Source organism: Natrix helvetica (genome assembly GCF_964273705.1).
Source record: "Natrix helvetica genome assembly, chromosome: 1".
Classification (NCBI taxonomy): Eukaryota; Metazoa; Chordata; class Lepidosauria; order Squamata; family Natricidae; genus Natrix; species Natrix helvetica.
The window spans coordinates 180,569,454-180,597,221 of NC_138548.1; the positions used below are offsets into that span (position 1 = coordinate 180,569,454).

The 27,768-nt window shown below is 38.1% G+C and overlaps 2 protein-coding genes across 3 annotated transcripts; one reads left to right on the plus strand and one right to left on the minus strand.

Annotated features, from left to right (window-relative positions):
• The first annotated feature begins 4,299 nt into the window (after positions 1–4,299).
• LOC309393561 (mitochondrial protein C2orf69 homolog) lies at positions 4,300–11,973 on the plus strand. Its single transcript, XM_081955889.1, has 2 exons — positions 4,300–4,908; positions 7,986–11,973. Exons 1-2 carry the CDS (start codon positions 4,564–4,566, stop codon positions 8,811–8,813), a joined length of 1,173 nt encoding a protein of 390 aa, XP_081812015.1. The 5' UTR covers positions 4,300–4,563; the 3' UTR covers positions 8,814–11,973.
• TYW5 (tRNA-yW synthesizing protein 5) lies at positions 9,566–27,768 on the minus strand. 2 transcript variants are annotated; one of them, XM_081955899.1, is made up of 8 exons: positions 27,628–27,768; positions 25,653–25,807; positions 24,755–24,824; positions 24,557–24,601; positions 23,577–23,714; positions 19,916–20,003; positions 18,048–18,164; positions 9,566–12,245 (listed from the first exon to the last, which is right to left on the minus strand). In XM_081955899.1, exons 1-8 carry the CDS (start codon positions 27,697–27,699, stop codon positions 11,989–11,991), a joined length of 942 nt encoding a protein of 313 aa, XP_081812025.1. In that variant the 5' UTR covers positions 27,700–27,768; the 3' UTR covers positions 9,566–11,988. The 2 variants fall into 2 exon arrangements, with proteins under 2 accessions (XP_081812025.1, XP_081812026.1); XM_081955900.1 differs by lacking the exon at positions 23,577–23,714.

The window sequence follows — 27,768 nt, forward strand, 5'->3', positions numbered from 1 at the left end:
TGCGCAGTCAGTGTTGCTTCCAGTCACAACCAAATCGGGTTGTGACCAAAGTCCTGGAATGGATTACGGTCATGACCGGAGGTTCCCCTGTACAGGTAAACCTCACGTTATGATAGTAATCAGTAATTTCATGATGGCTCTCCAGAATTAATTTCCAGCATGATGGTGGAATACAAATCATACAAATACTACCAAGAATGTTTAGGATGCAGTTTCTGATCAAATTAACTACAGCCTGTACTTCAAAATTTAACAATAAAGTTGTGTTTCAAGGGCAAGATGATGATTTTTCACACTGTTTGTAACTTGATAGCAACTCTCAAGGATACAAAAATTATTCCCTTCCTTAACCTCTAAGACAAAGCTAACCTTCCATTTTGTCAGTAATATTATCATTATACATGTGCTATTACTTACCACGATTAAAGCCACTCATGTTTGCTTTAAGGTAACACGAAGCATAAAAGGATATATAAATTGTATGTCTTTGCTGACTGATATACAGAAATTCTGACGCATGATCTGATCAATGACAGACATAAATTCATTAAGGTTCCAATTAGTATTTTTCTAACAGAATATACTCCTTAAAGCATGTGAATAAGAATAAAAAATAACATAGAGGTCTTCAACAATAGTGAAGGGAATCTGCCTTTCTGTGATCCTAGAGGGCCCTCTAGCTTTCAGAGGAATTCTGCAAGATGAAATGACATTAGAAGATGCCCACAGCAGCACAAGAAGATAAAATGTGATTAAGGAGAGATAAAAACCTTTATTTAGGCTTACCATCTGTCAATAAGAATAGCAAAACAGGCTATTTCTTCATTCTTATCATGCTCATAGCTGGCATCCAGCATCCCCCCCCCCCCCCCCCGACATTAGAACTACTGTTGATCTCCGCTCCTTCCGTAAGAAACTCAAGACCCACCTGTTCCGGCTAGCCGGCCTAGCCTAATCGTAATCATAAGTACAATCTATTACTGCCCTTCCTGGATGGCTTTTTAATATTGTAAATTTTGGGGTTTTAATTTGGTTTTAGACTGTTTTTAACTTGAAATGAGTTCGGGTATTGCACAGACCGTATGTTTATGTTGGTTGTCTAATGTTGGTTGTCTAATGTTTTGTTGTTCTTGCTTTGTTGTTTTATTTGTACTGTCTGTACACCGCCCCGAGTCCCTGCGGGGAGAGAGGGGCGGTATATAAATTTAATAAAACTCAAAACTCAAACTCAAACTCTATTTGGGCAGCTATGTCTCTTCTTGGTACAGAGAAAGAGACTGGGGGAACCCTTGCAGGAACACTAGGTAGGCTACTGTAAACATCTATTGATAAAGTTGATCAGATCCAGACTAGCTGATCAGTTAGAATTGGGCTGGCTGTACGGATCTTAGTAACTGACTTGAGGCATGGTTTTGTCGGTTATTGGCAAGAGTTTCACTTGATTGGTCCTAAGGAAGTGAGCAGCATTCTTGGGACTGTGATTTCTGCCACCTGTGCTTTAGATCTCTCCTAGCTGGTGAAGGCCTCTTGGGAAGTGATGCATTCTTGGATACAAGATATAGTGAACTCCTCTTTGCAGGAGAAGATATTTTCATTTACAGAGCGGGCTGTCTGTCTCCTTCCTAAGAAGTCATCCTTGAATCCAAGAGTTCAGAATGATTTCTTTCCAATCTCATCCTTCTCTTTTTAGAGTGGTTGTTTCACAACTTCAAATGGCCCTTGAAGAAAGGAGATTTTCTGGACTCTTTCTAGTTAAACTTCAGGCAGTTCAAGTATTCATTCTATGTATTCCAAGACTGATAAAATATAGATATCATAAACACAAACAAAAGCTATTCTTCTTCCTCAGATAAATATGAGTATAGTCTTAAACCTGGAGCTGAAATGGATTCTGGAGCTATTAGCTTTCTCTTGGATAGATATCTGCAATATATCTGCATTCCTACATTGGAAAATATATTTGCCCAATTTTATATATTAAACAGATCACAGTGCATTTTGTCCTGGGAAAATCAACCCTCCTTTCCCTCTTCTGCACCTCGTGTGCATATTTACTGTAAACCTTTTTAAAGAAACTAAACTTGAAATCTTAAAACAGAGCCAGGACAGAAATAACTGTTGCCAAAAAAAAATATTTAATTTTTTCCAGTTTCATTTTGTAAATCAATCTTATAGTCAATATCAAAGAAGAGTTTGCTGATTTACACTACCCCTATAATTATGAAGCTTAAATATAAAATAAACAAATGCTAAGTAGCAAATTTGTCATCAAACTAGAACTACAGCACCATCTTGTGGTGATCAGTTTATTACAGAATTTATTACAGAAATCGCATCCTACCACACACGTCCCTGCGACCTATCCGCTCACACAGGGAGGGGCTCCTCCTGGTGCCGTCTTCTAGGCAATGCCAGCGGGCGACACCTAGGAGTAGATCCTTCTCTGTGATGGGCCCAACCCTCTGGAATGACCTCCCCCCAGACATTCGAACTACCACCGACCTCCGTTCCTTCCGGCAAAAGTTAAAGACTCACCTATTTCAATCAGCTGGCCTGGCACTTTCTTAGTTTCACCTCCCGGGGATTTATTCATTTTAATTGGGTTTGGGGTTTTAATAAGCTTTTAATGTACTATATTTATTATTCTATTACAGTCTTATAACCTCCTTCACCTACGTATTTAATTATTTAACTGTTTTGTGTATGTATTTTATAATGCATTTTAGTGACTGTACACCGCCCCGAGTCCTTTCCGGGAGAGGGGGCGGTCTATAAATGTGAATAATAAATAAATAAATAAAGAAATACCAGTAAAATATACTGTATTACCTTCTCATAATAAGAATTAATATTTATTGTCAGTTAAGTAAGGATTCTATTTAAGCTTCATTGCACCAGTAAAGGAAATAGCATGCTGATTTCAACAGAATATTGCTATTGTTGTGGGGAAAATAGGAGGAGGAAGGAGTATTAGATGCTCACCTCTTTGAGTTGTTTATAAAAATAATAAAGGTAATGAATGGATGGATGGATGAATGAATGAATAAATAAACGAGTAAATATCACAAAGGGAAAAATGGTGGGATTGAAATTGTTTTGGAAGAGAGAAATAAGGCGTGCAACAAAATGTTACACTCTATTTTCACATCAGCTAAAGTGCTCCCATTCTGGACAAACAGTCCTCAACTAATGACCATTCAGGTGACTATTGGAAGTTACAGCAACAATGAAAAAAACAAGGACTTACAGCTGGTCTTCAAACTTATGACCATGTAAGCAACCCCACAGTTACATAATCAAAGTCCAGATGCTTGGCGGCTGGCATATATTTATGATGGCTGCCATGTCCCAAGGTCATGTGGTCATCATTTAGGACCTCCACAGCTAGCTTTCAACAAGCAAAGCCAATAGAGAAAGACAGATTTACTTAATGACCATATGACTCACTTAACAACTGCAGTGATTCTGTTAACAACTGTGGCAAAAAGGTCATACAATTGTATGCAACTCAGTCAACAACTGCTTTACAGGCCACAGAAATTCCTGTCACAATTGTGACCAGAAGTAAAGAATTATCTGTATTTCAGATAGCTATTCCCTCTAGAATATATCCTTTCCTTCCATCCCCAATTTAGAAAATGAGCATTCAACTTTTTGTGGCTTTGGGGCCTACTGTGTTATTTCCCAATGCATTATTTTGATGCAATAGTTTATGCCTTTCAGATTTTTTTGATACCTTATGTGCATGGGTTGGAGAAGGCAGATTTTTCTTTCTCAATACTGTTTTAAGAACTTAGCTGTTGACAAGTATCTCTTCAGTTAAATATCAGAGGAACGAGTCTATTCTTATTAAAGATGATTCTTGCTCAGAAGATAAGTGGGATGGAGTTCCATAACGGCAGTTTAGGTTTTACTTATCATGAATTGATAAAATGTATAAGCCAGGTTAGCATTTGAAGATCTGAATGGCAAAATGAAAAATAATCATTTATAAAACAAGCGGCAATTAGAAACTGAGTAACAAATATGGTTCTTATACATTTATGGCGGGGATTCCTAAACTCCTTAGTTCATAAATTTATTCATGAAATTTAAGATTCTTACCCAATCCAAAAATATTATATGAAAAAAACCCTACTTTGATAGTACTAAAAATGGTGATAACATCCACCTTTGAAAGTTAATACTGATCATTTTGAAAAACCTTGCGTTTTATAAGGAAGGCATTAATCAACCACACTGAGACTGTACAATTGACCTACTGAAACATTTTTACCCACGCTCCTCTGTTCCTAGGACCGGTCCCGCCTCTTCTTTTTCAATTTCCCCGCTCTCCTTTTCGCAACCAACCAGCGGAAGCGACTCGGGACGACCAATCAAGGCTCTCTTTCTCCCCTTTGACAGGGGAACGCGCCTCCTCTTGCCTCCCCAAGACGCCTGCGCAGTCGTCCCTACGACGCCTCGGAGGTGTGAGCAGGCCGGGCCCGTCGATTGGTTGGCGCGTTTGTTTGGGAGACCTTGGAGGCCTGGCCGGTCGCGCGGGGCCAGAACGTTAGAGCCTCCATGAGCAGGTGTTGTCCACCTGTAGCCTCGGTCGTGAGGGGACTCCTCGGCTCCGTTTTTTTCTGCCTGACACGGACTATGAGCCTCCGTGGAAATCCGGCTGCCTACCTGTCGGGGGCCGCGGGCAGCAGCAGCAGCAGGGCGGGTTCTGACGAAGGAGGCGGCGGAGGGAGCGCCTTCTTCCTGCCCTCGACCTCCTCGCCGCGGGCGAGGCTGCTGCGGCTGGCGGAGGTGCCGGGCGGCGAGCCCTTCAAAGCCAACGACGCGCTGCTGCACCTGCCTCTTTCCGCCCCCGCAACGGGGCAGGCTCAGCATCACGTCGTCTACTTCCCGGGGGACGTGCAGGTAAGAGGTGGGCGCCGGAGGTCCGCTAGTTTTCTTCGGATCCGCGAAGCCCTCGAGGAAGGAGACAGGATCCGCCTTGCACGCGACGCGTGGAGCGGAGGGGGGGCACCGCGTGTTTCGTGGGTTATCCGTTGGGACTCGTTTGTGGCTCAGCCCCACGTGCGAACGCAGACCGCGGGGCTCGATGAACAGCCAGTAGACGCCGCAGTCCCCGATAGGTTCGGCCGCGGCGGCTGGCTGAGCAATGATGCGGAGGAGGAGTAAGGCAACCCAAGAAACGCCAATGGCCGGGAGTTGCTTTTGGGGTGCACGGACGCGGGGTTTTCCCCCCCCCTGGGACTTCTGTTGTAGGGTGACTTGTGCTTTCCTGGCAACATTCAGGTCTCGGAATTAAAACGGAAAAGGAGGGGAAATTATGAATAAATTGGCCGGTGTTAAATGGGGGGGGGTCATCAAAAGAAACCGCGACCTCATTTGTAGGCCACGATTGGCACTGAAAAATCTGCCATTTCACAGCTTTATGGGTATGCCGTTGGAGATGCTCCTAAGAGTGAAAATCAAGTCGAAACTCTTAGGAAATATTACTGGGTATGTATCAGAGGTTTGTTAGTTTTCTAATGGAGTTTGTTCTAATGGGTGGGGTTATACAACCCCAGACAGACCCATTGTGCGATCTGGAAATCTTCCTAGTCCTAGGCTTACTGCTCCTGCTCAAAGATCTTGCACAACTCTTGACTTGTACCAGGGATCTTGACTGACCTTTGAGTTGCTCTAGTTTGTTTGTATCATTTTCAAACCAAAAAGGTTTTCCCATGGTGGCCATTATTTATTCTTATTTCACAGTAAAAGAAATGAGGCTGTTGTGTCTGGTGGTTGTGGGATTTTTTTTCTGTGGATAAATTGGTGGCAAGGAGAAAAACCATAGTTACTATAATTACAGCCCAGCACAATGAATCAGGTTTAAGCCAACTGAAATAAAAAAATATACAATACCTAATTCAGAAAAGATTAAGACATAATGGAAGCTCTAAGGATCTTGATATCTATCATTATAGAGAAATCAATGAATTTCAGCTTTCTAAGGTGCAAATTGAAATAGATGATGTTTGTCTCCATTTTTGAAGTTGGTGTTGAGGCAGGATGCTGCGCATCAACCCAAATTCCAGAGTATTTTGTAACAAATTGAAGTTTTCGGAAGATATTCTAAGTCATTTTAGCTTTAAAGGGTTAGATGAATCAGCCTTGTGTATTTGGACCTTCCAGAGATCAAGGCTCTTCCATCTTTAGTTCTGGATGGGGTTATGCAACCCCAGATAGTCCCTTTATGCAATCTGGAAATCCTCCTAGAGTCCTAGACTTACTGCTCCTGCTCAAAGAGCAGGTGGCACTCATGGCTAAGAGCCTTTGCACACCTTCAGCTGGTACACCAGGTGCACACATTCTTGGACCAGAAGGCCCTGTTCACAGTAACTCTCACTTTTGTAATCTCTCATTTAGACTAGTGCAACACACTGTATGTGGGGCTACCCCTGAAGGGTGTTTGGAAACTTCAATTGGTCTAGAATGCAGGCAGTAAATGGCACAAGATATATAGCGCCTATAACCCCACGTTTGTATGAGCTGCATTGATTGCCAGTTTGTGTCTGGGGGCACAAACTCAGAGTCCTGGTTGCAACTTTTAAAGAGCTAAATGGCCTGGGACCAGATTACCTGAGGGATCATCTTTTTCCAAGAGTCTCCACCCATCCAATTCAATCTAGCAGAATGGGCATGCTGCAGATCCCATCAGCCAGAGTGTCAATTGGTGAGGACTAGATGATAGGTTTCTTCTGCAGTTGTCCCTGCTCTAGAACTTCCTCTCTTCGGAGATTAGACTGACCCCCAACCCTTTTAGCTTTTTGTAAGGCCCTAAAAACCTGGCTGTTTCAAATCCTGGGATACATTTTCTGCCTTTACTGCTAACACTACACTGGCCAAGTATCTCAGCTGCTATGTATATTCATTTTGGATGTTTTTTATTATTTTTAATCATCCTGGACTACTGCAACGCTCTCTACATGGGGCTCCCCTTGAGATGCACCCGAAGACTACAGCTAGTTCAGAATGCGGCCGCGCGGGCCATCATGGGAGGGACAAGATACTCCCATATAACACCACTCCTGCGCGAGCTGCACTGGCTGCCTGTGGTTTTTCGGGTGCGTTTCAAGGTGTTGGTTACTATCTTCAAAGCGCTCCATGGCACAGGACCTAGTTACCTGCGGGATCGCATCTCACCTCATACATCCCTGCGACCAATCCGCTCTCACAGGGAGGGACTCCTCCAGGTGCCTCCACGAAGCAGTGTCAACGGGCGGCGCCCAGGAGTAGAGCCTTCTCTGTGATGGGCCCAACCCTCTGGAATGACCTCCCCCCCCCCGATATTAGAACTACCACCGACCTCCGCTCCTTCCGACAGAAGCTTAAGACCCACCTGTTCCAATTAGCTGGCTTAACTGACTTATAGTCCCATTCAACCTCCTGGCAAACATCTTATTGGGTAGTTTTTAAGGGTATTTTAAGGGTATTTTAAGGGTATTTTTAATGTTTATTTGTATTTTAATTTAAATATTGTACAGTCCACATCCTTCCTCCTCCGTTTAACTATTTGTTAACTATTTGTATATTAAGTATACCTATATTGTGTATTTATTCTGTTTTAACATGACTGTACACCGCCCCGAGTCCTGTTTAGGAAAGGGTGCGGTTTATAAATTAAAGTTATTATTATTATTATTTGATTGTTTTAAAATACTTTAGTGTTTTAATTGTAATTTTTTTTACTTGTAAGCCACCCAGAGTCATTGACTGTGATGGGTGACTATAGAAATTAAATGAATGCATGCATGCATACATACATATTCAGAAAAACCAGATAAATTACAGTAGGCTGGAATATCTTAAAAGGGACAGCTCCATTCATTTCAATGCATGCATTCCTCAAATTTTATTAGAGTAAGTATGTTATTTCTACTCTGCATGTAACCTGCATTTTTTCCCAATAATTTCCTCTAAAATACTGCCTCTTTATTTCATTTCAGAACTATCATGAAATTATGGCTTGCCATCCAGAGAACTTCCAGTGGAAACAATGGTGCTTAGAAAATGTTGCAATTATTCTTGGTCGTCGTTTTCCAGGCAGTTACATTTGGATTATAAAATGTTCCCGTATGCATTTGCACAAGTTCAGCTGCTATGATAATTTTGTGGCAAGCAATTTATTTGGAGCACCTGAACATAGTACTGACTTTGGAGCCTTCAGACACCTTCATGCCCTGCTAGTTAATGCATTTAAACTTGCTCAAAATTTTGTGGTGTCTCAGAAAAGCATGTGCGATTTCAGCGACAATACAAAGGCAGTTTCTTGTGAATTACCTACTTTTGCAACTAGTAATGGTTGCCCAGCAGCAGAGAAACACTGTGAACATGTTAGCAATTTTGCTATGAGCTTTAATGAGCCTTCTGCTATTGGCAGAGCTTCATTCACGTTAATAGGATTCAGTAAAGGTTGTGTTGTCTTGAACCAATTACTTCATGAACTGAAAGAAGCAAAAAAGGACAAGGATATAAATGCTTTTATACAAAATATAAAAGCTATGTACTGGTTGGATGGTGGTCATTCTGGAGGAAGTAATACTTGGGTAACATACCCTCATGTGCTGAGAGACTTTTCACAGACTGGAATCTCAGTTAATGCTCATGTCACACCATATCAGGTATTTGATACAATGAGAACATGGATTGGAAAAGAGCACAAGAGATTTGTACAACTTCTTGAGGAGTTTGGTGCAAATATACATAGCCAACTTCATTTTGCTGATGAAGCACCTTCTTTGGACAATCACTTCAAAGTGCATGAAGTATTTTGATATGTTAATAACGGCAGTATTCTGTATCTGCAAAATAGGTCTTAAACTTCAAGTTTAATAATGTGTTCTTAACACTTGGAAGAGGAAATATTGTATATGCTGTCTACTGCTTGTAACTGAAGTCACCAGAAAGTTACAGCTTTTTGATCTGAACAAGGCAATATTATCCATGAGGAAAACTAATTTAAGAGTAAAAAGGAAAAAAAAACCTTAATTCAGATTAATGTTATAGGAAAGGTTTGTGTAATTGTCTAGAATTATAATGCGAAAAACTTTCAAGCCTAGGTATAAAAAGATCATCTTCAAATGCTTCTAATTTGATGAAATTGAAGTTTTGTTTTTGAATAAAATCCTGTTATTTATATGGGATAATTATTAGAATATCAAAGTTATTCTAAACATTATTTAGTACTTTAGCACAAGCAATGGAGTAAATTGGTTATTTTGACAGTATTTATCTTCATTGCAATAAGTATATATTAACCTTGGGAATAAGGTGAATAACTACTATACTGTTGTGCCAGAGATGCCCTGCAGTTTCTAACCATTGCAAGCATCTACGCATGTATTTTTTTCTTTTCTTTTCAGGGAGCAGTCATTGGAGGAGAATTGAACAACTTTGTGTGTTGTGTGTGTGTACCAAAAACATACACTCTCACGTGGTTCAACATTCCATATTAATGGTGAAGCTTAACTAAGGCTCAATACAATTTTGAGCTTTTGTAACTTGAGACTGTTAGAACTTTTATAACAACTGTTATAACAACTTTGCTGAATATAAAGCCATGTAATTCTATTAATACTGTAAGTTTTGGTAAAATGATAGTAGCATATACAGTTATTATTTATAACACAGGAATATCAAGCAGCATTCTCTATAAAATGGCAACTATGTGAGAGAAGGATCACCGCAGTGTAAAACATTTTGATGTTTCTGTTAGTTAAAATTAAAGTATTAATCCATCAGTGCAATTGACCGATATTTGTATACATTGTTTGAAAGCTCATTACTAAAAACCGGAACACTATCTGAAAATGGAGAAAATAGAATTCATCTGAATGCTAAAAGATTTGTGATACAGTAGGGTCCCTTGAAACAGAATTCCCCAACCTTTCCAGCTTTGCGGCCCTGGGGAGGGAGAGGGGATGGTTCTGCACAGTTGGGGTGTGCACACGCGCATTCGCTATCACTTCCGCCACCCAGTTCCAAACAGCTCAAGGCCCAGTAGTGGACCAGTAGTTGGGGACCCCTGCCTTAAAACTTTGATGAAAAAAATATTGTTGAAAGATAATAAAATTATTGATAGAAAAAAACTTACGTTAAAAGTCAAAGGCTGTGTCTAAATTGTTTTTGCTATAGCAGAAACTCTTCGATAATCACAAAATATCCTCCTAATTACATTTGTCCGTATTATTCCATTCTGTGTGTTGCAAGAAGGGCACCTTTCAACAGTAACTTTTTAAAATGGGATGGAAAGTTAAGGTAGAGGAATCCATACAAATAGAGATCATTATTTGCAAGAAACAAGCACTGCCGGCTTACTATCCAGTGTATAAGCCACACAGCTTTTGAGCATGAATAAGCTATAAAATTATTTTTTGGTTATAATGGGGGGGATTTCATGATATGCTCGTTCCATGGAAGCCTTTTTCCTACTCTGGTGCCTCTAAACCCTCTGTAGCAGATTTGAGTGTCATGAGAGAGCTGTGAGAATAAGAAAGTTGTGTTTTGTTAGCAATAGATTTTTAGCATAGACTTCAATGCCATCTCATACTATGTAAAAATGATGTAGGTTTATCGCATCAGTATAAATGTGAAATGGCTATTTGTCCTGATCCAATAATTCACTGTAAGCACTTGAGATATTGTACACTTCCCCTCCCCTTTTATTTATTCCCCTCACTTCAGCATTTCCAAAGGGATGTGCGCATGGAAGAGGGAAAGCCAGGATGTTAAGTAGGTCAAATCTCATAATGTTGTTTGTGCAGCCAAAATGCAGGGATTTTTGCTTTTCATACCTTCCTATGAGATTTTTGTTACCATTGCACTTTGAAATATATTTTGAAGCAAAGTCTTTACTTCTTAGTTCATGTTTTAAAAATAAAATGCTGATAATTTAGTCGTCTCCAAATTAATAGTCTACAACCAAAATATCCAGCTTTTAATAGACACTATTCACATATTGCTTCACAATAGAAGTTAGATGATGCCAGAAGATTAGGTGAATCTTACGGTATTCTGGAGAAAATTAATTCCATCTACAATTAGGATATTATATCTATTTACTGAAATGAATAGTATCTATTAAAAGCTGAATATTTTGGTTGTAGACTATTGGAGATGACTAAGTTACCAGCATTTTATTTTTAAAACATGAACTAAGAAGTAAAGACTAACCTAACAGTCAAGTGAGTTCTTCTGTTTCCCAAATTCGGTCTTGAGGAGTGAAAGATTTGGGACTGAAGTAAGAGGGAAATAGTATATTGCATACCTTCACTACAGCTCATTAACTCTGTAACAGTATAAAGATGCACTGAATTTTCTGTGCCAATAAATATTTTCAGTGTGACATACTTTCTTTATCTTTGAAAGCTGGTTTTATAAATAAGTTTTGTGTTTTCTTAAAGAAGATACTGACATAAATTGAACTTTATTTTCCTGAATGGAGCTAAGATAGTTACTTTTGTTTTTATAGAGGATTGGAAGACCATTGGATAAGAAAATTGAAAGTAGTATTGTATTAAAGATAGCTTTAAAAAAAATATTCAATAAAATGTTTTGATGTTCACTAAAATGCAGAGTACATTGTTCAGTACTAATCTGAAGTAGGTGTAATTAAGATTTATTTTTAAACTCTAAATTAGTTTTCTAAGCATGAAAAAATAAATACTGTATCTTCCAGTTACACATTTTGCTTCCAATCCGTAGTTTAGATTGTACTGATACTTTATTGGACATACCAGTCGGAGAGAGGCTGTCCTGGCCAGGAGGAAGGGTCAAGTAGCTGGAATCATTCAGAATCAGTCTGGAATAGTTATGCAGAAACAAAGGGCAAGACAACTAACAAAAACAAAATGTTTTGCACAAATTACACAGCGACCATCCTATTAATTGGTTCACAAGAGAGAGTTTAATATATGTTTCTAAAACAAGTATTCCCCCCAAAAAAATTTTTTATTCATAATTACTGCTGTAAGTTTTTTCTTGGATGTGTAATGCCATTCTCCTACCATAGAAGTCTCTGTATTCCTCAGGAAGGTCTTCCAGGGTTTTTAGTGCTCTATCCAAAATCTGTATTGCTCTTGAGGCTGCAGTGAGATCTTTGTTTCCATATGTATCTGTTTTATCATAGTATTCAGAAGGAAGCTGCTTCCAGAAAACATTGACTCCAACTCCAAATTCCTCAGAAGTCACATTATGGAACCACAAGGCTGGGGGGAGGGAGGGAATCATGAAATATATTTTATCCATGTACTAAAAAAATATTTAATTTTATCAATCAGTAATTGTTTTACAGTGACAGCTTTACAGGAAGATGTTTCAAACTTGTAAACATATTAACTTTAAATACACCCATGTTTCTATAAATTGAAGATTTGAAAATTGTTCTGAAAATATACCAGTATTTAGGACTATAGATTCTTTAGGCTAGATTAGACCACTAAATCTAAGAGGAAATTGTAGTAGTGAGTTGTAGCTGGAAGAAGACTACTAACCACAAATGCCAGTGAATGAAGTTGAAGCCATTTTTTGCTGATACTTCAGCTGAACATCTGAAACTGTTCGGAAAGTCCCTGTAATCCTTGATTTAGAACCGGTCATTTAACTACTATTCACAATCATGACAGCCTCAGAATAGATCTTTGAAGACTCTAAGGCACTTCACATTTCACCTAACAAACTAATTTAGATTCAAGTGGCATCCAGAATACAACTTCAAAAATCTACTCCTAACATTGTGATTTTGTTTTCTTCCCTTTTCTTTCCTGCCTCATGTATGCTTACCAATTTGAGGTCTAAATAGACTTCTAAGGATACATATCTAGTAACTATAAACATCATTATTAATTGTACTAGATGTGCAAATCTCATTGGTGTTCAAACTATTCAGATGTGGATTCCTTGAATTTTGAAAGAATTAAAAATGGACCCGTTAATTATGGTTATGCCAAGATCTTTCAAATTAGCAGATAGCCACTATGAACTGTTATTTTTTATGTATGAGGCACTTTATTCTAATTCAAAGAGCATTCCTCTAAATTATAGTGATCATCCCTCCAACCTGATTAAACCTAAATTTGATAAGAAAAAGATTACATCTGCTCTCCAAACGACCACTGACCAATTCATCTAGTACCCAAGCCAATGTACTAAAAAAAAAGCTTCAGATGAAAGGACAGACATATAGGCTTGAAAGTAGCCCAAATTCTCACATTATCTGCAAATTTTTAATAAATAAAATGGATGTAATAAACTGTTGCAGTCTCTTTTGGCTCTAACCCTATTGTATAATGGGTCCGACATCAATTTAAATGTGCAGAGTAAAAATGAGCATTTCTTCAGACTAACACATTTATTAAAAGGCATAAACTATTGGTTTATGAGTTTGGCTACTATAGATCAAACAGCTTTCCTTTTACAGTATGCAGAATAATATAACTTGTAAGATGAAGTATATTGTTCACCCTATCCATACAAAAACTACTATTCTTCTCTGTTGAAAGCCCAAAGGGAAGCTTCCTGCAATCTGAGAGATCTTCCAGTTGTATAAATGATGAAATGTTGCCGATTGGACATTTAATCTTATGCTGGATTATGACACGAGCCTCACATTATGCATAGAATGCTACAAGCAGGAGATGTTATTCCTAAATAAACAAGTATATTTGACTGTCATGTATTATGTTACTACATTCATTTTTAATATATTATGCAGTCTCATAAATGTAACCATATACATGGGCTACATCTCTTGCATCTGCTAATATTTCAATATTGCTTGTTTTTTCCCCTCAATTTCTACTGCTTTTTCTTTTGTTAAAATCAACTTGCTTGTAAGAGGGAGTTATTGGAATTAGAAGGGCATGATTTGAGATATGGGTGGCATATCTATGTAATGACAAATTTAAGGTTAATAGAAATTTTCAAAATCACTTTTTTAGATATGCCATATTGAAGGTTTGGAATAATAGATATAACCCAAGATTTATGTCCAAAACTCCTTTTGGTTGCTACCCCCAAGGTTTTCTTAGAAAAGAAACAATTGCCAGACAACTAGGTTGATTTAAGCAGACTTACTTTTTCTAAAGAAGACTAAATTAAAACAAGGGAAGAACTGGAAAAGGAGGGTTTTACTGTCAATGGTTTGCTTATTCAATTGATAGAAAGATTTAAAGTACATAAGAATAGTTTTGGTTTTACAAATGACAAAATTGAATTTGGTTTAGCTACTAATGATAAACATATTATTGCCAAGGTGTATAGACTTTTAATGAAAATGAATATACAAGATGAATACATTAAAGACTGAATGACTAATTGAGAAAGAGATAAAATGCTGGATTCAGTGGGAGAATATGGGGAGTACCAGTAAGATAAAATATATTTTGAGCTATAATTTGAAACAAGAATTTTTACCAGATGATGTACAGGTGAAAATCAAAAAATTAGAATTTCGTGCAAAAGTTCATTTATTCCAGTAATGCAACTTAAAAGGTGAAACTAATATATGAGATAGACTCCTTCCATGCAAAGCAAGATAGTTCAAGCCATGATTTATCATAATTGTGATGATTATGGCTTACAGCTCATGAAAACCCCAAATCCACAATCTCAGAAAATTAGAATATTGTGAAAAGGTGCAATATTCTAGGCTCAAAGTGTCCCACTCTAATCAGCCAATTAAGCCATAACACCTGCAAAGGGTTCCTGAGCCTTTAAATGGTCTCTCAGTCTGGTTCAGTAGGAATCACAATCATGGGAAAGACTGCTGGACTGACAGTTGTGCAAAAAATCATCATTGACACCATAAGGAGTGAAAGCCTCAAAAGGTAATTGCAAAAGAAGTTGGATGTTCCCAAAGTGCTGCATCAAAGCACATTAATAGAAAGTTATGTGGAAAGGAAAAGTGTGGAAGAAAAAGGTGCACAAGCAGCAAGGACGACAGCAGCCTGGAGAGGATTGTCAGGAAAAGGCCATTCAAAAGTGTTGGGGACTTTCACAAGAAGTGGACGGAGGTCGGTATCAGTGCATCAAGAGCCACCACACACAGACGGAACCTGGTCATGGGCTTCAAATGTCGTATTCCTCTTGTCAAGCCGCTCCTGAACAATGAACAACGTCAGAAACATCTTACCTGGGCTAAAGAAAAACAGACCAGGTCTCTTGGCTCAGTGGTCCAAAGTTCCCTTTTCTGATGAGAGCAACTTTTGCATCTCATTTGGAAACCAAGGACCCAGAGTATGGAGGAAGAATGGAGAGGCACACACTGCAAGATGCTTGAAGTCCAGTGTGAAGTTTCCACAGTCTGTGTTGATTTGGGGAGCCATGTCATCTGCTGGTGTTGGTCCACTGTGCTTCATTAAGTCCAGGGTCAACGCAGCCATCTATAAGGAGATTTTTGAGCATTTCATGCTTCTTTCCGCAGACGAGCTTTATGGGGATGCCGACTTCATTTTCCAGCAGGACTTGACACCTGCCCACACTGCCAAAAGCAGAAGAGCTGAAGGCTGCTATTGAAACATCCTGGTCTTCCATAACACCTCAGCAGTACCACACACTGATAGCTTCCATGCTACGCTGCATTGAGGCAGTAATTGCTGCAAAAGGGGCCCAAACCAAGTACTGAGTACATATGCTTATACTTTTCAGAGGTCCGATATTGTTCTATGTACAATCCTTGTTTTATTGATTGTATCTAATATTCTAATTTTCTGAGATTATGGATTTGGGGTTTTCATGAGCTGTAAGCCATAATCATCACAATCATGACAAATCACAGCTTGAACTCTTTTGCTTTGCATGTAATGAGTCTATCTCATATATTAGTTTCACCTTTTAAGTTGCATTACTGAAATAAATGAACTTTTGCACAATATTCTAATTTTTTGAGTTTCACCTGTATTAGCCTCATCAACTCATCAAGCTTAATTAAGACTGTAAATCAATACAAATCTTGCCTGTTTCACTTTCTATATTAATTTGGCAATATTTTGCTGTCTTCACTCCATTTGATACCTACACGTGGCCAAAATGCACTTACATAGGCAGTTACATATGATTTTAAAACAGCATGTTATGCTTCTATGTTACTATCTGCACTGATTGCCATTTTGTTTCCAGGTACAAGTCAAAGCCCCTGGGGCTTCAAATAAACAAATAAATAAATAATTGATTTAATTTATTATTAAATTAAATAATATTAAAAAATATTTTAATTGCAAATAATATTAAAATTTAATTATCCCAAAGGTGCTTTTTCAAGAGGCAATTGGACTTTCTTGTTTTTCTTTGAAGTCATTTCACTTCTCATTCAAAAAGCTTCTTTGGCTCTGAGGTGGCAATAGGCTATGGCCATGATGGCAAACCTATGGCACGCATGCCACAGGCGGCACACGGAGCCATTTGTCAGGGCACACGAGGCTCAAGCCTCCAAAGCGTGAAAAACCAGCCCTACGGGCAAACTGGAAATTAAAGAATGGTGGCTTCTGCTTTGTCCGTAGGGGCGATTTTCCACGTCCGGAGCCTTCAGGGGCCTTCAGGAGGCTTCCCTGAAGGCTCCGGAGGGCAAAAACCACCCCATGAGCAAACTAGAAGTGACTTCCAGTTTGTCCGTAGGTCTGTTTTTTGCCCTTCGGAGCCTTCAGGGAAGCCTCCTGAAGGCTCCAGAGGGCATCCGGGGGGGCTGCCTTTGCCCTCCCCAGGCTCTAAGAAAGCCTCTGGAGCCTGGGAAAGGTGAAAAAACCGTGGCAAAAGCTGGAGGTGGTGTTGCTGATTGCACACATGCACGCAGACTGGGGGAAGTGCATGCATAGCATTATGGGTGTGGCACACCAGCGCACGACCCCCCTGTGCTCCCCACGTTTTTGGCACGGCAGTCAAAAAAGGTTTGCCATCACTGGGTTATGGCAAACCTTGAAGCCTGAAACAGCTTATGATGGGAGGCACATACTGAAATTGAAAGTGAAACTTGCTGTTTGCTGAGGCAAATTGCTGGGAGGCAGATTTTTTTTCCTTGTGCTAATCAGGCTGTTTGTTGAAAGGAGGTAAGTCAATAGCTGTAAATGCCTATAGAATGTTCAAATTATTAGACTTATTTTTTAAAGACTGCTTTATTATTTTTCTAATCAACTTAACAAAATGAAGAAGCTTTTTAAAATAAATGCTTCATCTGAAGAGGTCCAGTGCTACTGTATCATCTTTTAAATAGCAGAGAATAACGTATACTTCCAGAAAGCCACATCAGTTTTAACAGCGTCTGTACAAGTATAGTCTGAATTAATTTTATGATTTGACATTATAATTGTTTAAGATAATTCCACTGTGAATTATTGAATTTTAGATCAAAAGGTTAATGATTTTCATATTAGTAACTGTATCAAAGAAAGTTGGAAGCTACAGTTTTCTTATTTCCCCCCCTTTCCTTATTGTCATGCACTTTCCCCCTCCTGAAGTATATTGAAAAATAATTACTTGCTTATTACAGACACCATAACTGAATTTTACACTTGATATAGATTGCCATGTAATTTAATGCCGTTCAGAATTTAAAAGCCACATTTATTTTCTCTAGTTTTTTTCATCAGTGATTTATTTTAAAAATACAACTTTTTACACCATTTACAAATTAGAGTTTTTATTAGTTAGAGTTTGTATTAAGTATTTGGTTTCATAGGGTCTCACAAATAAGAATGGAAGTGTGTTCACTTATTTTTTGAACTCTGGCTTAGCATGATATGCGAATAGGGAGACATATTAAGGACAAAAACCATGTCAAAAGTCATGGTTTTTCCATGATATATAAGTCAGATCACTATACTTCATGGCTGAGATAGAATTGCCTTTGTTTTTGTGGTTTTAAATACAATTCGCTGCACATAAACATGCAGTCATAAAAAAAGTCTCCTGTAACTGATTGACTGACTGAATTCTAAGCTGAATCTGGCCAGAGTAGACAGTTTTATACAATCCTTTTAAAAAAAGAAAATAGCTGAATTTGTTGTTGGTTTTCTTACCAGGAATGAATAAGACATCTCCTGCTTCCAGCTGACATTCATAACGTCTAGCCTTGATGAAGAGAGGATATTTCTTCATGTTTGGTTTATCCACATCTAGTACCTCAGACTTTGTGCCTAATGAAGAGTTCAATGAACAATCAATGACAATGCTTCTATTAAACCAGGGGTGTCCAAACTTGGGAACTTTTAAGACTTGTGGACTTTAACTCCCAAAATTCCCCAGCCAGCCATGCTGGCTGGGGAATTCTGGGAGTTGAAGTCCACAAGTCTTAAAGTTCCCAAGTTTGGACACCCTGTATTAAACTGTATTACTCTTAATGCTACCAGCATAATATTTACACCTCTCATTTGGCAATAAAACATCCAGGAGAGAAAGATTGTATGTGTATGTATATAGACACACATAGAATACTATGCGCCTCAAGTTGAGTGCTGGGCTGCCAAAATGATGGGGTTTTTTCCCCTTTCTCCAGCTCTTTTAAACTATCAAATGGTACTAAATCAGTTTTAACTACAGTGTGGTACAATTTAAGTCTAAGTCTTAAATTAGACCAAATGGGACATCCTTTCTCTGCAATCTCAGAAACACTACTGTTTAAACTGATCAAAGACATTAATCACACGATTTCATTCCAGAATAGCTTTCCTTTATTCAGTGAATGCCGGCTTTGGAAATATACGTGATTCAAGCAAATATCAAACGACAAGTCTGCTCTTCAGTTTCATCTAGAATGCAGATGGTGCTGCACAACGCAACTGCCAACTAATCTTTAGCAATTTGCATCTCATTAGCAACTGCCTATTCTAGTTAGCTATTTTGGTGGTTAAAAGGGGCTGTGTTGCTTGATTTGCTTTTTTTCTTTTTTCTTTTGTGTTTATTTAAAGTTTATAGGCAACATCACAGGATGGCTTTACTTAAAAAGAATACAAGTAGCCCTTGAGTTACAACTGTAATGGAGCCTGCCCATTACAGTCGGAAGTCAGGACAGCTATTAAGTGAAGCACCTCATTTTATGACTCTCCATCTCTGCTCTCCCCAATGCAAATATGCAGGTCATTAAATGAAGCATGGGGTAGCTCAAGGTAGGAGAGACCTTGGTAATAGTAAAAGTTCCAGTAATTTAATGTCTGTTTATGAAGTTATCATGTGTGTATCCTGGTCAAAAATCAAGGTTATCCTGGAGGGTAAACAAAATAATATCCAGAATTATGAAAAACTTTAAAGTTTACAAATGTAAAAAATGACAAACAGATTCAGGGAAAGAGGCTCAATCAAAAATTATTAAAAATGCACAATAAAGGCAAAAATACTCAACAGAATTTTGAATCATGCAATGCTATTAACAATGTTGAGGATTAAAGAAAAACACCACTGTACACAATGCAAGATAAATGGTACAGAACAGGGGTCCCCCTGGGCCGCTGGGCCACTACTGGGCCTTGAGTCATTTGGAACCAAGCTGTGGAAGTTCAGAATGTGCACAAGCAGCAGGCAAGTCTATTTGTGCGAGCCACGGAACCATTCGCTCCCTGTCTGCCAGTCCACAAAGCTGGATAGGTTAGGAAGCTATGATATAGAAGGTAACTACTTTAAAAAGTAGTAAAAGGGGATTACACCAAATGTCTGAAAGATAGTTTACTGACAACTACTAAATATGATACAGGTTTCAAAAGCAAAACAAAGTTGAGTTTGTCTGATACTGAATCAAAGAAGATGAGACACTTATTCCAAGGGACCCTAGAGATATCTGGGCAACCGAAGTGGAAACTAGAACATTACAAACAAGGTGATCTGATGCAGCAGGAGTGCTCTTCAACCCTTGTGTAGTGTCCCCTTTTAAGCTAGGTAACCCATACAAACACACCTGATAAATATAACCATGGTGCATCACGGGGACTGAACAGTACAACTCGTTTCTTTCCTGTCACCTGAATTAAGAAGTTATCCATTATCTACAAATATAAAAACAATAAACATTACTGAGCATGTGATCATATAAGACTTTCAATATTAAATTAGAGCTGTCATATTAACAGTAATACTCATTTACGGTGACTCTGAAAACTAGGTCAGATCATGAACCTTTGGTTTCTTGCCCTTTTCTTGCGTGGAGAAATAGGAGATTCTCCATTAGTAAAAGAGAAAACATGTAGAGAAGACTTACATTAAGACAAATTTTCACATTATAAGGGTAAAATAACCGTATCTCGTCTCTCTTTACATCTTTACCTCTGGGCACAAACCCACACAGAGAGATTATATAGATACACCAACAATGATTGTAGTAATAGCAGCAAAACATTGCATTATTTCCTGTCCTCCCTGCTTCACTGGAGACGTTCAAACAAAAATGTTAGTGTCCTGCTCATTAGTTTAATCCCCAATATACTCCAAGTACAGATCATGCTGTTGTTTAGACAGATTGAAAGATACTGGTTTTCAATCAAAATCTTTAGGCATAAGTCCAAATATACAGAAACCCTTTTTCTAACTGTTAAGTATATAGCACAGGTAGAGTGGAAATAAGATTTTTGAAGATAGCGAAGTAGAAATAAGACTTTTGAAGGGAATATATTACTAAAAGAAATCTGCCCTGGAGAACTACCGTATTTTTCGGAGTATAAGACGGACCTTTTTTCCTCAAAAAAGAGGCTGAAAATCTGGGTTCGTCTTATACATCGAATACAGCATTTTTTGCCTCCCGAAGCCCCCACTTCACCAAAATGGCCCTGCGTACCCTTATGAAGGCTTTCAGAGAGCTCCTGGGGGCTGGGGAGGGCAGAAATGAGCAAAAAAAGGGGCCCTTCCCCACCCCCCAGCAGCACTCTATAAGCCTCCATAAGGCTATGCATGCAAAAATTTTTTACAAAAAACATTTTTTGCTTGTTCCCCCCCCCCCCCCCGGGGCATTCCGCAAGCCTCCTCCCCCCCCCAGGCTATTCATGCCTTTTATTTGAAAAAAACGGGCCCGCTTTCACGAAAAACGGACCGTTTTTCGGAGGTTTGCAGGGTGCAAAAACTTTTTTCCCCTTTTGGAAAGCTCTTTTAACTGATGAGAATTACATTGATCAGGTGCTGTGCCAGCAGAAACGAAGTCTAAGATTTGTCAGTGATTTCCTTCTCCACATGGATAAATACACCTGGAAACATCTCCCTACCTACCTACTCTCTCTCTCCCTACCTACCTACTGTATTTCTCTCTCTCTCTTTCTATTTCTCTCTCTCTCTCCATCTACCTACCTACCTACTCTCTCTCCCTCCCTATCTACCTACTGTATTTCTCTCTCTCTATATTTCTCTTTCTCTCTCCCTCTATCTTCCTACCTACCTACTCTCTCTCTCCCTATCCACTGTATTTCTCTCTCTCTATCCCTCTACCTACCTACCCTCTCTCTCCCTATTTACCGTATTTCTCTATTTCTCTCTCTCTATCCCTCTACCTACCTACCTACACACCCACTCTCTCTCCCTACATACCTACTGTATTTCTCTCTATATCCCTCTACCTACCTACCTAATCTCTCTCTCCCTATCTATCTACTGTATTTCTCTATTTCTCTCTGTATATCCCTCTACCTACCTACCTACACACACTCTCTCTCCCTACATACCGACTGTATTTCTCTCTCTATCCCTCTAGCTACCTACCTACTCTCTCTCTCTCTCCCTATCTACTGTATTTCTCTCTCTCTCTTTCTATCCCTCTACCTACCTACCTACTCACTCTCCCTCCCTACCTACTGTATTTCTCTCTGTCTCTCTCTATTTCTCTCTCTCTATCCCTTTATCTACCTACCTACCTACCTACCTACCTACTGTATTTCTCTTTCTTTCTCTTCCTCTATATCCCTCTATCTACCTACCTACTGTTTTTTTTTTTAATTTGCATCTTCAAAACCTTGGTGCATCTTATACTCCGGTGCATCTTATACTCTGAAAAATACAGTAATAAATTACCATGCTCCTTTTAGAGGGCTTTGTAACCAGTCAGAGAAACAGGATCCATAGTAGAGAAATGAGGAAAAGATGTTTACATATTTACAAGAAAAAAAACCAGAAGCAAATAAATATATTCCATGTGCAGCACTGAGATAAGGATAGTCCTTGGTTAACAACTGTATTTGGGATCAGACTTTCCATCATGAAGTGATCTGGTTGTAAAGTGTAATGTCACTGACTGCATGATTTAGGGATGGCAATCCCTGCAATGCTCACTGCCATCATTAAGTGAGAACCTCAGGTCATTAAGCAAGTGCCAAGCAGCTCACAAGCAGGCCACCAGGGTAGTAAGGTAGATTGCATGACACATGTGCCATGAGGCTGGGGGTAGCTGTTGCCAGGTGAGGAGAGGGTTGTAAGTAATCTACAAGGCACAGTATGAATGCAGCTGGAGGTGGCTGCTAACAGGTGCAAGAGACTCACTGGAGCAACCTGTGGCCTTTCCTGCTGGCTTCCCCATTGAGTTTGCTTGTGGGAAGCCAGCAGGGATGGTTGCAAATGTTAATCATGAGACTGACTGATGCTGCAACTGTCACTAAGTGTGAGCCAGTTGCCAAACACCTGATTGCAATCACATATCAGGGGTGCTGGGACACCTAGAACTTCAAAAACCAATTGTAAGGCTTCTTCAGGGCCATTATAACTTCCAATTATTACTGAATGAATGGTCAGTAAACGAAGACTACCTGTATCTCATCTGGAGGAACACAATATGTCTGACTAGACTTAATATAGTACATTGAAGGATATTCATAGAACAGTTGATGGGTCTTTTTAAAAAAGCAGTTAGCATATGTCAGAACATATTCATAATACTACCAACAAAGGTTGGTCATGCTAAGAAACAAGAAACTAGAAAGCTGCCCTAACTGTGTATAGTTTCATAAATAGTACTAGTACAGTTTCAAAAGCAGATATGGTACCATATTGTCTATCAGTCCAAATGCCTAATTAAATCAGATATAAGAGAAATTCTTTGTCAGTTATTTTATTCATCAAAAACTACCCAAAATTCTTCTGTTATCCAATACTCAATCTCTCTCCCAAACCCTGCCATCAAATTTTCTTCACATATGTCATTGCACATTTATTATATCCCATTAATAATCATTCCTCCAACTGAAATTATAGGAACAAAGTAGAAATGGCTTAGTCTAGAATTAAGGCTTTTCTAGTTGTATCTAAAGACACATTATATCAAGCACAGATCAGAACAAATATTATAGAAGGGATTCCTGAAGAACTTTGTAACAATCAGAAAGTTTTACAATTTTTAAAAAATTATCTCTGTCACTGTCTTTTTGATATTCAAACTGGATTCATTGTGTTTTAAGAGTTTATTATTGTTTGATGGAGTATAAATCCTTAATCTTGATTTAGAAAAAGAAGTCTGAAAGTCCTGACTTAGTTTAACACCTACAGCGTTCCTTTTAAATATTTTTTAAGGAAACAACCCTCTTCACATACAGGTTGAAATGAGTTTAGCACACTTTTCATTAATAAATGTTTAGAAATATATTATTTACATCATAGTGTGTCCAAAGTTGTAGACCTTCTGAACTTATGCGGAAGACACTAGAGAAAAACTGTTCCTTATCAAAGTATTCTGGAATTTGAATGTCATCTGCCAATAAAGGAAACTGCTTTCTCAGATCTGCAATATCCTGAAATAAAAATATTTATCTTGACTAGAGTTGCATATTGTTGTTATAAAACAGCATTTAGAAATCATAGCAAGGTTCGTACAATATACGAAGCCAAAAACAAACCATTCTATGGCTTAGTGCAATGTTATTACATCTGAAACCCCTGGAAGAGGAAAATGACTATTAGGATGTTACAGAAAGACAAATGGACCTTAGTCCATAACTGTAAGTCTGCTAGTTTCCTCCCCCATGAACTGCAAAATCTCTTCAATTTGAAGAGATTTTGATTAGCTTGGGCTACCAATAGGGCATTTAGAATAAGCCAAATCCATCAAATATATCCATGTTTCAACTGAGCAAGTTCAAATAATGCACAATAAGCATGGATAATTGGGCTTCATTTGAAACACTTCAAATCCTACATTCATTTCCAGATTGTGAAGAAATTGGGGAATACATCTCACAAAGGAATAGAAAAAATATGAATATGTTAGGAGTTTTAATATTTAACTGCTGAAGTTAATAAGGGTAAACAAGATAGCAAATGGCTCAGAAATTCACTCAACAGTTCAATGAAATACTGATTTTCAAATGTCTTTCCAAATCATGAGTCAGGGAGTTGCAGGGTAGGATAAAATTCTTTTTGCAAAAACATCTATTTCCTCATCTGTCCCAGGAAATAACAGTGATAACACTAGTCAATCCTTTTCTCTATCAGCTTTATGATTCTCCATTCTCTCTATTTAAACATAGTAAAAAATCACAAACTAAGGACAGAATTTATATAAGTATTATCTGGGATAGCTCAGAGGTGAACTAACATTTTTAGGATGAGTTTTTATCTTACACAATGTACTCACCTTTCGGGGATCATCTCCCAATGATCGTAAATAATACTTTTCATCCTTAAAAATACAAACACATAGAAAATAAATTGCAATGAATAAGCACATTAATATTTATTTGTCTTATCAAGTACCATGTAGTTTGATAGCTGAAAAAGAACCTACACTAAAAAACAGCTGAACTAAACTATTAGTAAGCAAATAATATATTACCTCTGAAAGAAAATAATCCGAATGTTTGATTTCAGCTGCTCTTTTTACAAATACATCAAAAGGCAATGTTCTGAAATTCAAAATAAAATTATAAAAATATTTTAAACAATGGGACTGATTTTTACCAATAATTATCTCAAAACATAATCTTTGATCAAAGAAAAATGATATAATTAAGAACAGCTGTTTAACATTAATACATAATTTAAATGCCACTGACATCAATGAAATGAACTTCCTGAAACAGACTTAGGATCAGCTTGATATTTTCCGCAGATCAATTACTGGTAAATTTATGTTGGTTGCCATATAAATGGATTCAATTCCTCTAGTCAATTAATTAATCTAGTGAAGCATATCCACTAGCAGAATTAGGAATAGAATCCTCAACAATTCCCAGTCCTGTCTACTACTCTGCTCCCAAAATGCTTTCTACAAGATTGGTGGACCTCCCAAAAAATTCAGGTGGTGATGCTAATGGCACCGAGGGAGGGGTGGGAGAGATCAGGAACTACTGTAGGAAAGATAATGCTCCCTTTCCAGCTTAATAGCTGGAAATTCCTCCAAGAAACTGCATGAAGAATTCCTAACAGTATGAAGAGACAGCTGGATCCTCACTTCCACATGACACAAAACTATCAGAGTAATCTACATATAAAACAATATAAAGTCAGTACAAAAAACTCTACTATCTAGGTCGGAAAAAACTAAGTGAGCCATAAGATTTATTAATGCAAATAGTTCTATAGCTGCTTGTTTTCCTTCCCAAATGGCACATCTCTAATTTGTTTTGAGCTAAGCATGGCATGTGACAAGTCTACATCTAACTAGAACAGCAACATCTGAGTTGCTACCAGTTCCCACTTACAGAAACAGAGTAAAGTTTGGAACAGAATACCTATACACAAAGTTCTTACTAAGGAAGTTCATCTGTGGCACAGTGGAAACATGAACTTTTACTTCTTTTTTTCCTGATGCTTGACAAAGGTAATCTACTGTCCATTTGGTTACACAAGGGCCCAGATCTATTCCTTTCAGTACTGCAGGCTTTCTCTGAGAATGAAAAAAAAGTTATTCAATTACATGCCACTATTTTGCTATTAGAAACAAACAAACAAACAGCAATGAGTTATCTTTTACTACCAACTATCCAAACCTAAGAAAAGCATATCTTTTCTTAGAAAATTGTGTACCAATAAAATGAACATCTATATTTCTAACTCTTATGATTTTTCCAACAGAGCATTCGTTAATGAAATACATCATATTAATCTTTATTCTAATGGCAAGATAAGCAGTAATGAACACCCTACAACACAGTACTGGATTAATCTACATTTTGCAGTTTTGCAATCTAATGCTTAGCACAACTCTTTTGAAGCAAGGCCCCCAAGTTGTAATTTATTTCTAAATAATATATTTAGACACAGTTCACTGAACCTTATAGGTTCAAGTCAATACTTAAATTGTTTTTCAATAAATCTATGAAAGAGACAGGAAACAAAGTACTGTACTGGAAGAACATAGGAAGGCAAAACTCAAATTGACTATTTAAAATGCATATAGTATAGTATATTAGTATATAGTATATTAAAAGACAAAGCTGATGGAATGAAATATATGATAAGTCCAAAATTAAATTGTAAGTTTTATGGTATGTCTAATTGCAAACAATGCTGAATACCAATCCTTCAAATTCAACACGTTATCTTCTAAGCATTAGTTAAGAAAACGAATACAACAAGCACTATTGGGGCCAATATGCTTAAGGATATCTTCCCCTCTGCCCCCTTGATTTTTAAAAGATTTTTTAAAAAAAAATAAAAATAAAACAATAAATAGAAATCTCTTAAGAGATATGCAAACTGATTCAAATCTGAAATACCCCACTTTGAGGGTCAATAGCTGTTTAGAATGCAAAATGGGCTTTTCAAGACTTTGGAAAATTGTTTGAAAATGTTTCACATTCAAAACACATTCACCTTACTTCATGCTTGAACCAGAATATTTTGAATTCAAAACAGGTCACTTCAACATGGTTGAAATCTGTAATATTCTGCACATCTCTAGAAGTTATGAGGTTGAAAAATAAAGCAACATCAAACATAATCAGAATTTCTTAACAATGGTCCTGAGTGCCACACACAGCAGCTTTTTTTTTTACAAATAAAAGTGTGGTTGGCTGCAATTGAATGTTGGTAGTATACTTATGTGATCAGAAAAAAAAAACCTCAGAAAAATAAGATAAGGAGCATTCTAGGAGGCTAAAGACTGCTGGGGAATATTTATTCATTTGTGGTAAATTGGCATGTTTACATCTGAACACATCCACTCTGGCAGATATTTTCTGAAAGTGCACTTAACATGCTACCAAAATTAGCCTGCAATCAACTTTCCAAACATAACAATTAACAAAGAAAAGGTTAATTAATGATCTCCATCTCCCATTTTATGTGGAGAAGGAAAACATGCCTTGCTTTATGTGCACCTAGTACTAGTTTAGGATGTAAATACTAACCCCGTAGGGCACAACAAGTACTAGATTAAACGCAGGATTAATTAGAAATGTATTCTTTTCCCTGAAGTCCAAGAAATAAAGGATTCATCTGACTATTATATAGAGAACTGTTTTTATTAATACATTTTACCCCTTTTAATTTTTACTTATACCAATTACTCCTGTCTATTTTCCCAGTAACAACCACCCTGTGAGGTGGACAGCGCTAAGAGAGAGACCGGCCTAGAACTCACAACACCGTTTTTTAGGCCAGCACCTCCACCAATGCACCACGCTGGCTCCCGGTGCCATGCCTTTCTTTGCCACGTTATTTAGAAACGGAAAGGCGGCGTTTGAGCCTCCGGGTTTCACCCACCAGAGGATAGACGTCCTGCAAAAAACGCTCCCGAGTAACCCCGGTGTACTGCGGGACTCGATGCCTCTCCATGTCGCCGCTCGGTCACTTCCTCCTTTGGGTCCGGTGGTGATTTCCCTCCGCTGGCAACGAGGCCTCTCA

Excerpts from the sequence above, each read along its gene's own strand:
- LOC309393561 (XM_081955889.1), top strand. The coding sequence starts at position 4,564 with ATGAGCAGGTGTTGTCCACCTGTAGCCTCGGTCGTGAGGGGACTCCTC. Across the intron at positions 4,909-7,985 it reads ACTTCCCGGGGGACGTGCAG|AACTATCATGAAATTATGGC; the intron begins GTAAGAGGTGGG and ends ATTTCATTTCAG.
- TYW5 (XM_081955899.1), bottom strand. The coding sequence starts at position 27,699 with ATGGAGAGGCATCGAGTCCCGCAGTACACCGGGGTTACTCGGGAGCGT. Across the intron at positions 24,825-25,652 it reads AGTAAGAACTTTGTGTATAG|AACATTGCCTTTTGATGTAT; the intron begins GTATTCTGTTCC and ends TTTGAATTTCAG. Across the intron at positions 18,165-19,915 it reads ACCATGGTTATATTTATCAG|GCACAAAGTCTGAGGTACTA; the intron begins GTGTGTTTGTAT and ends ACTCTTCATTAG.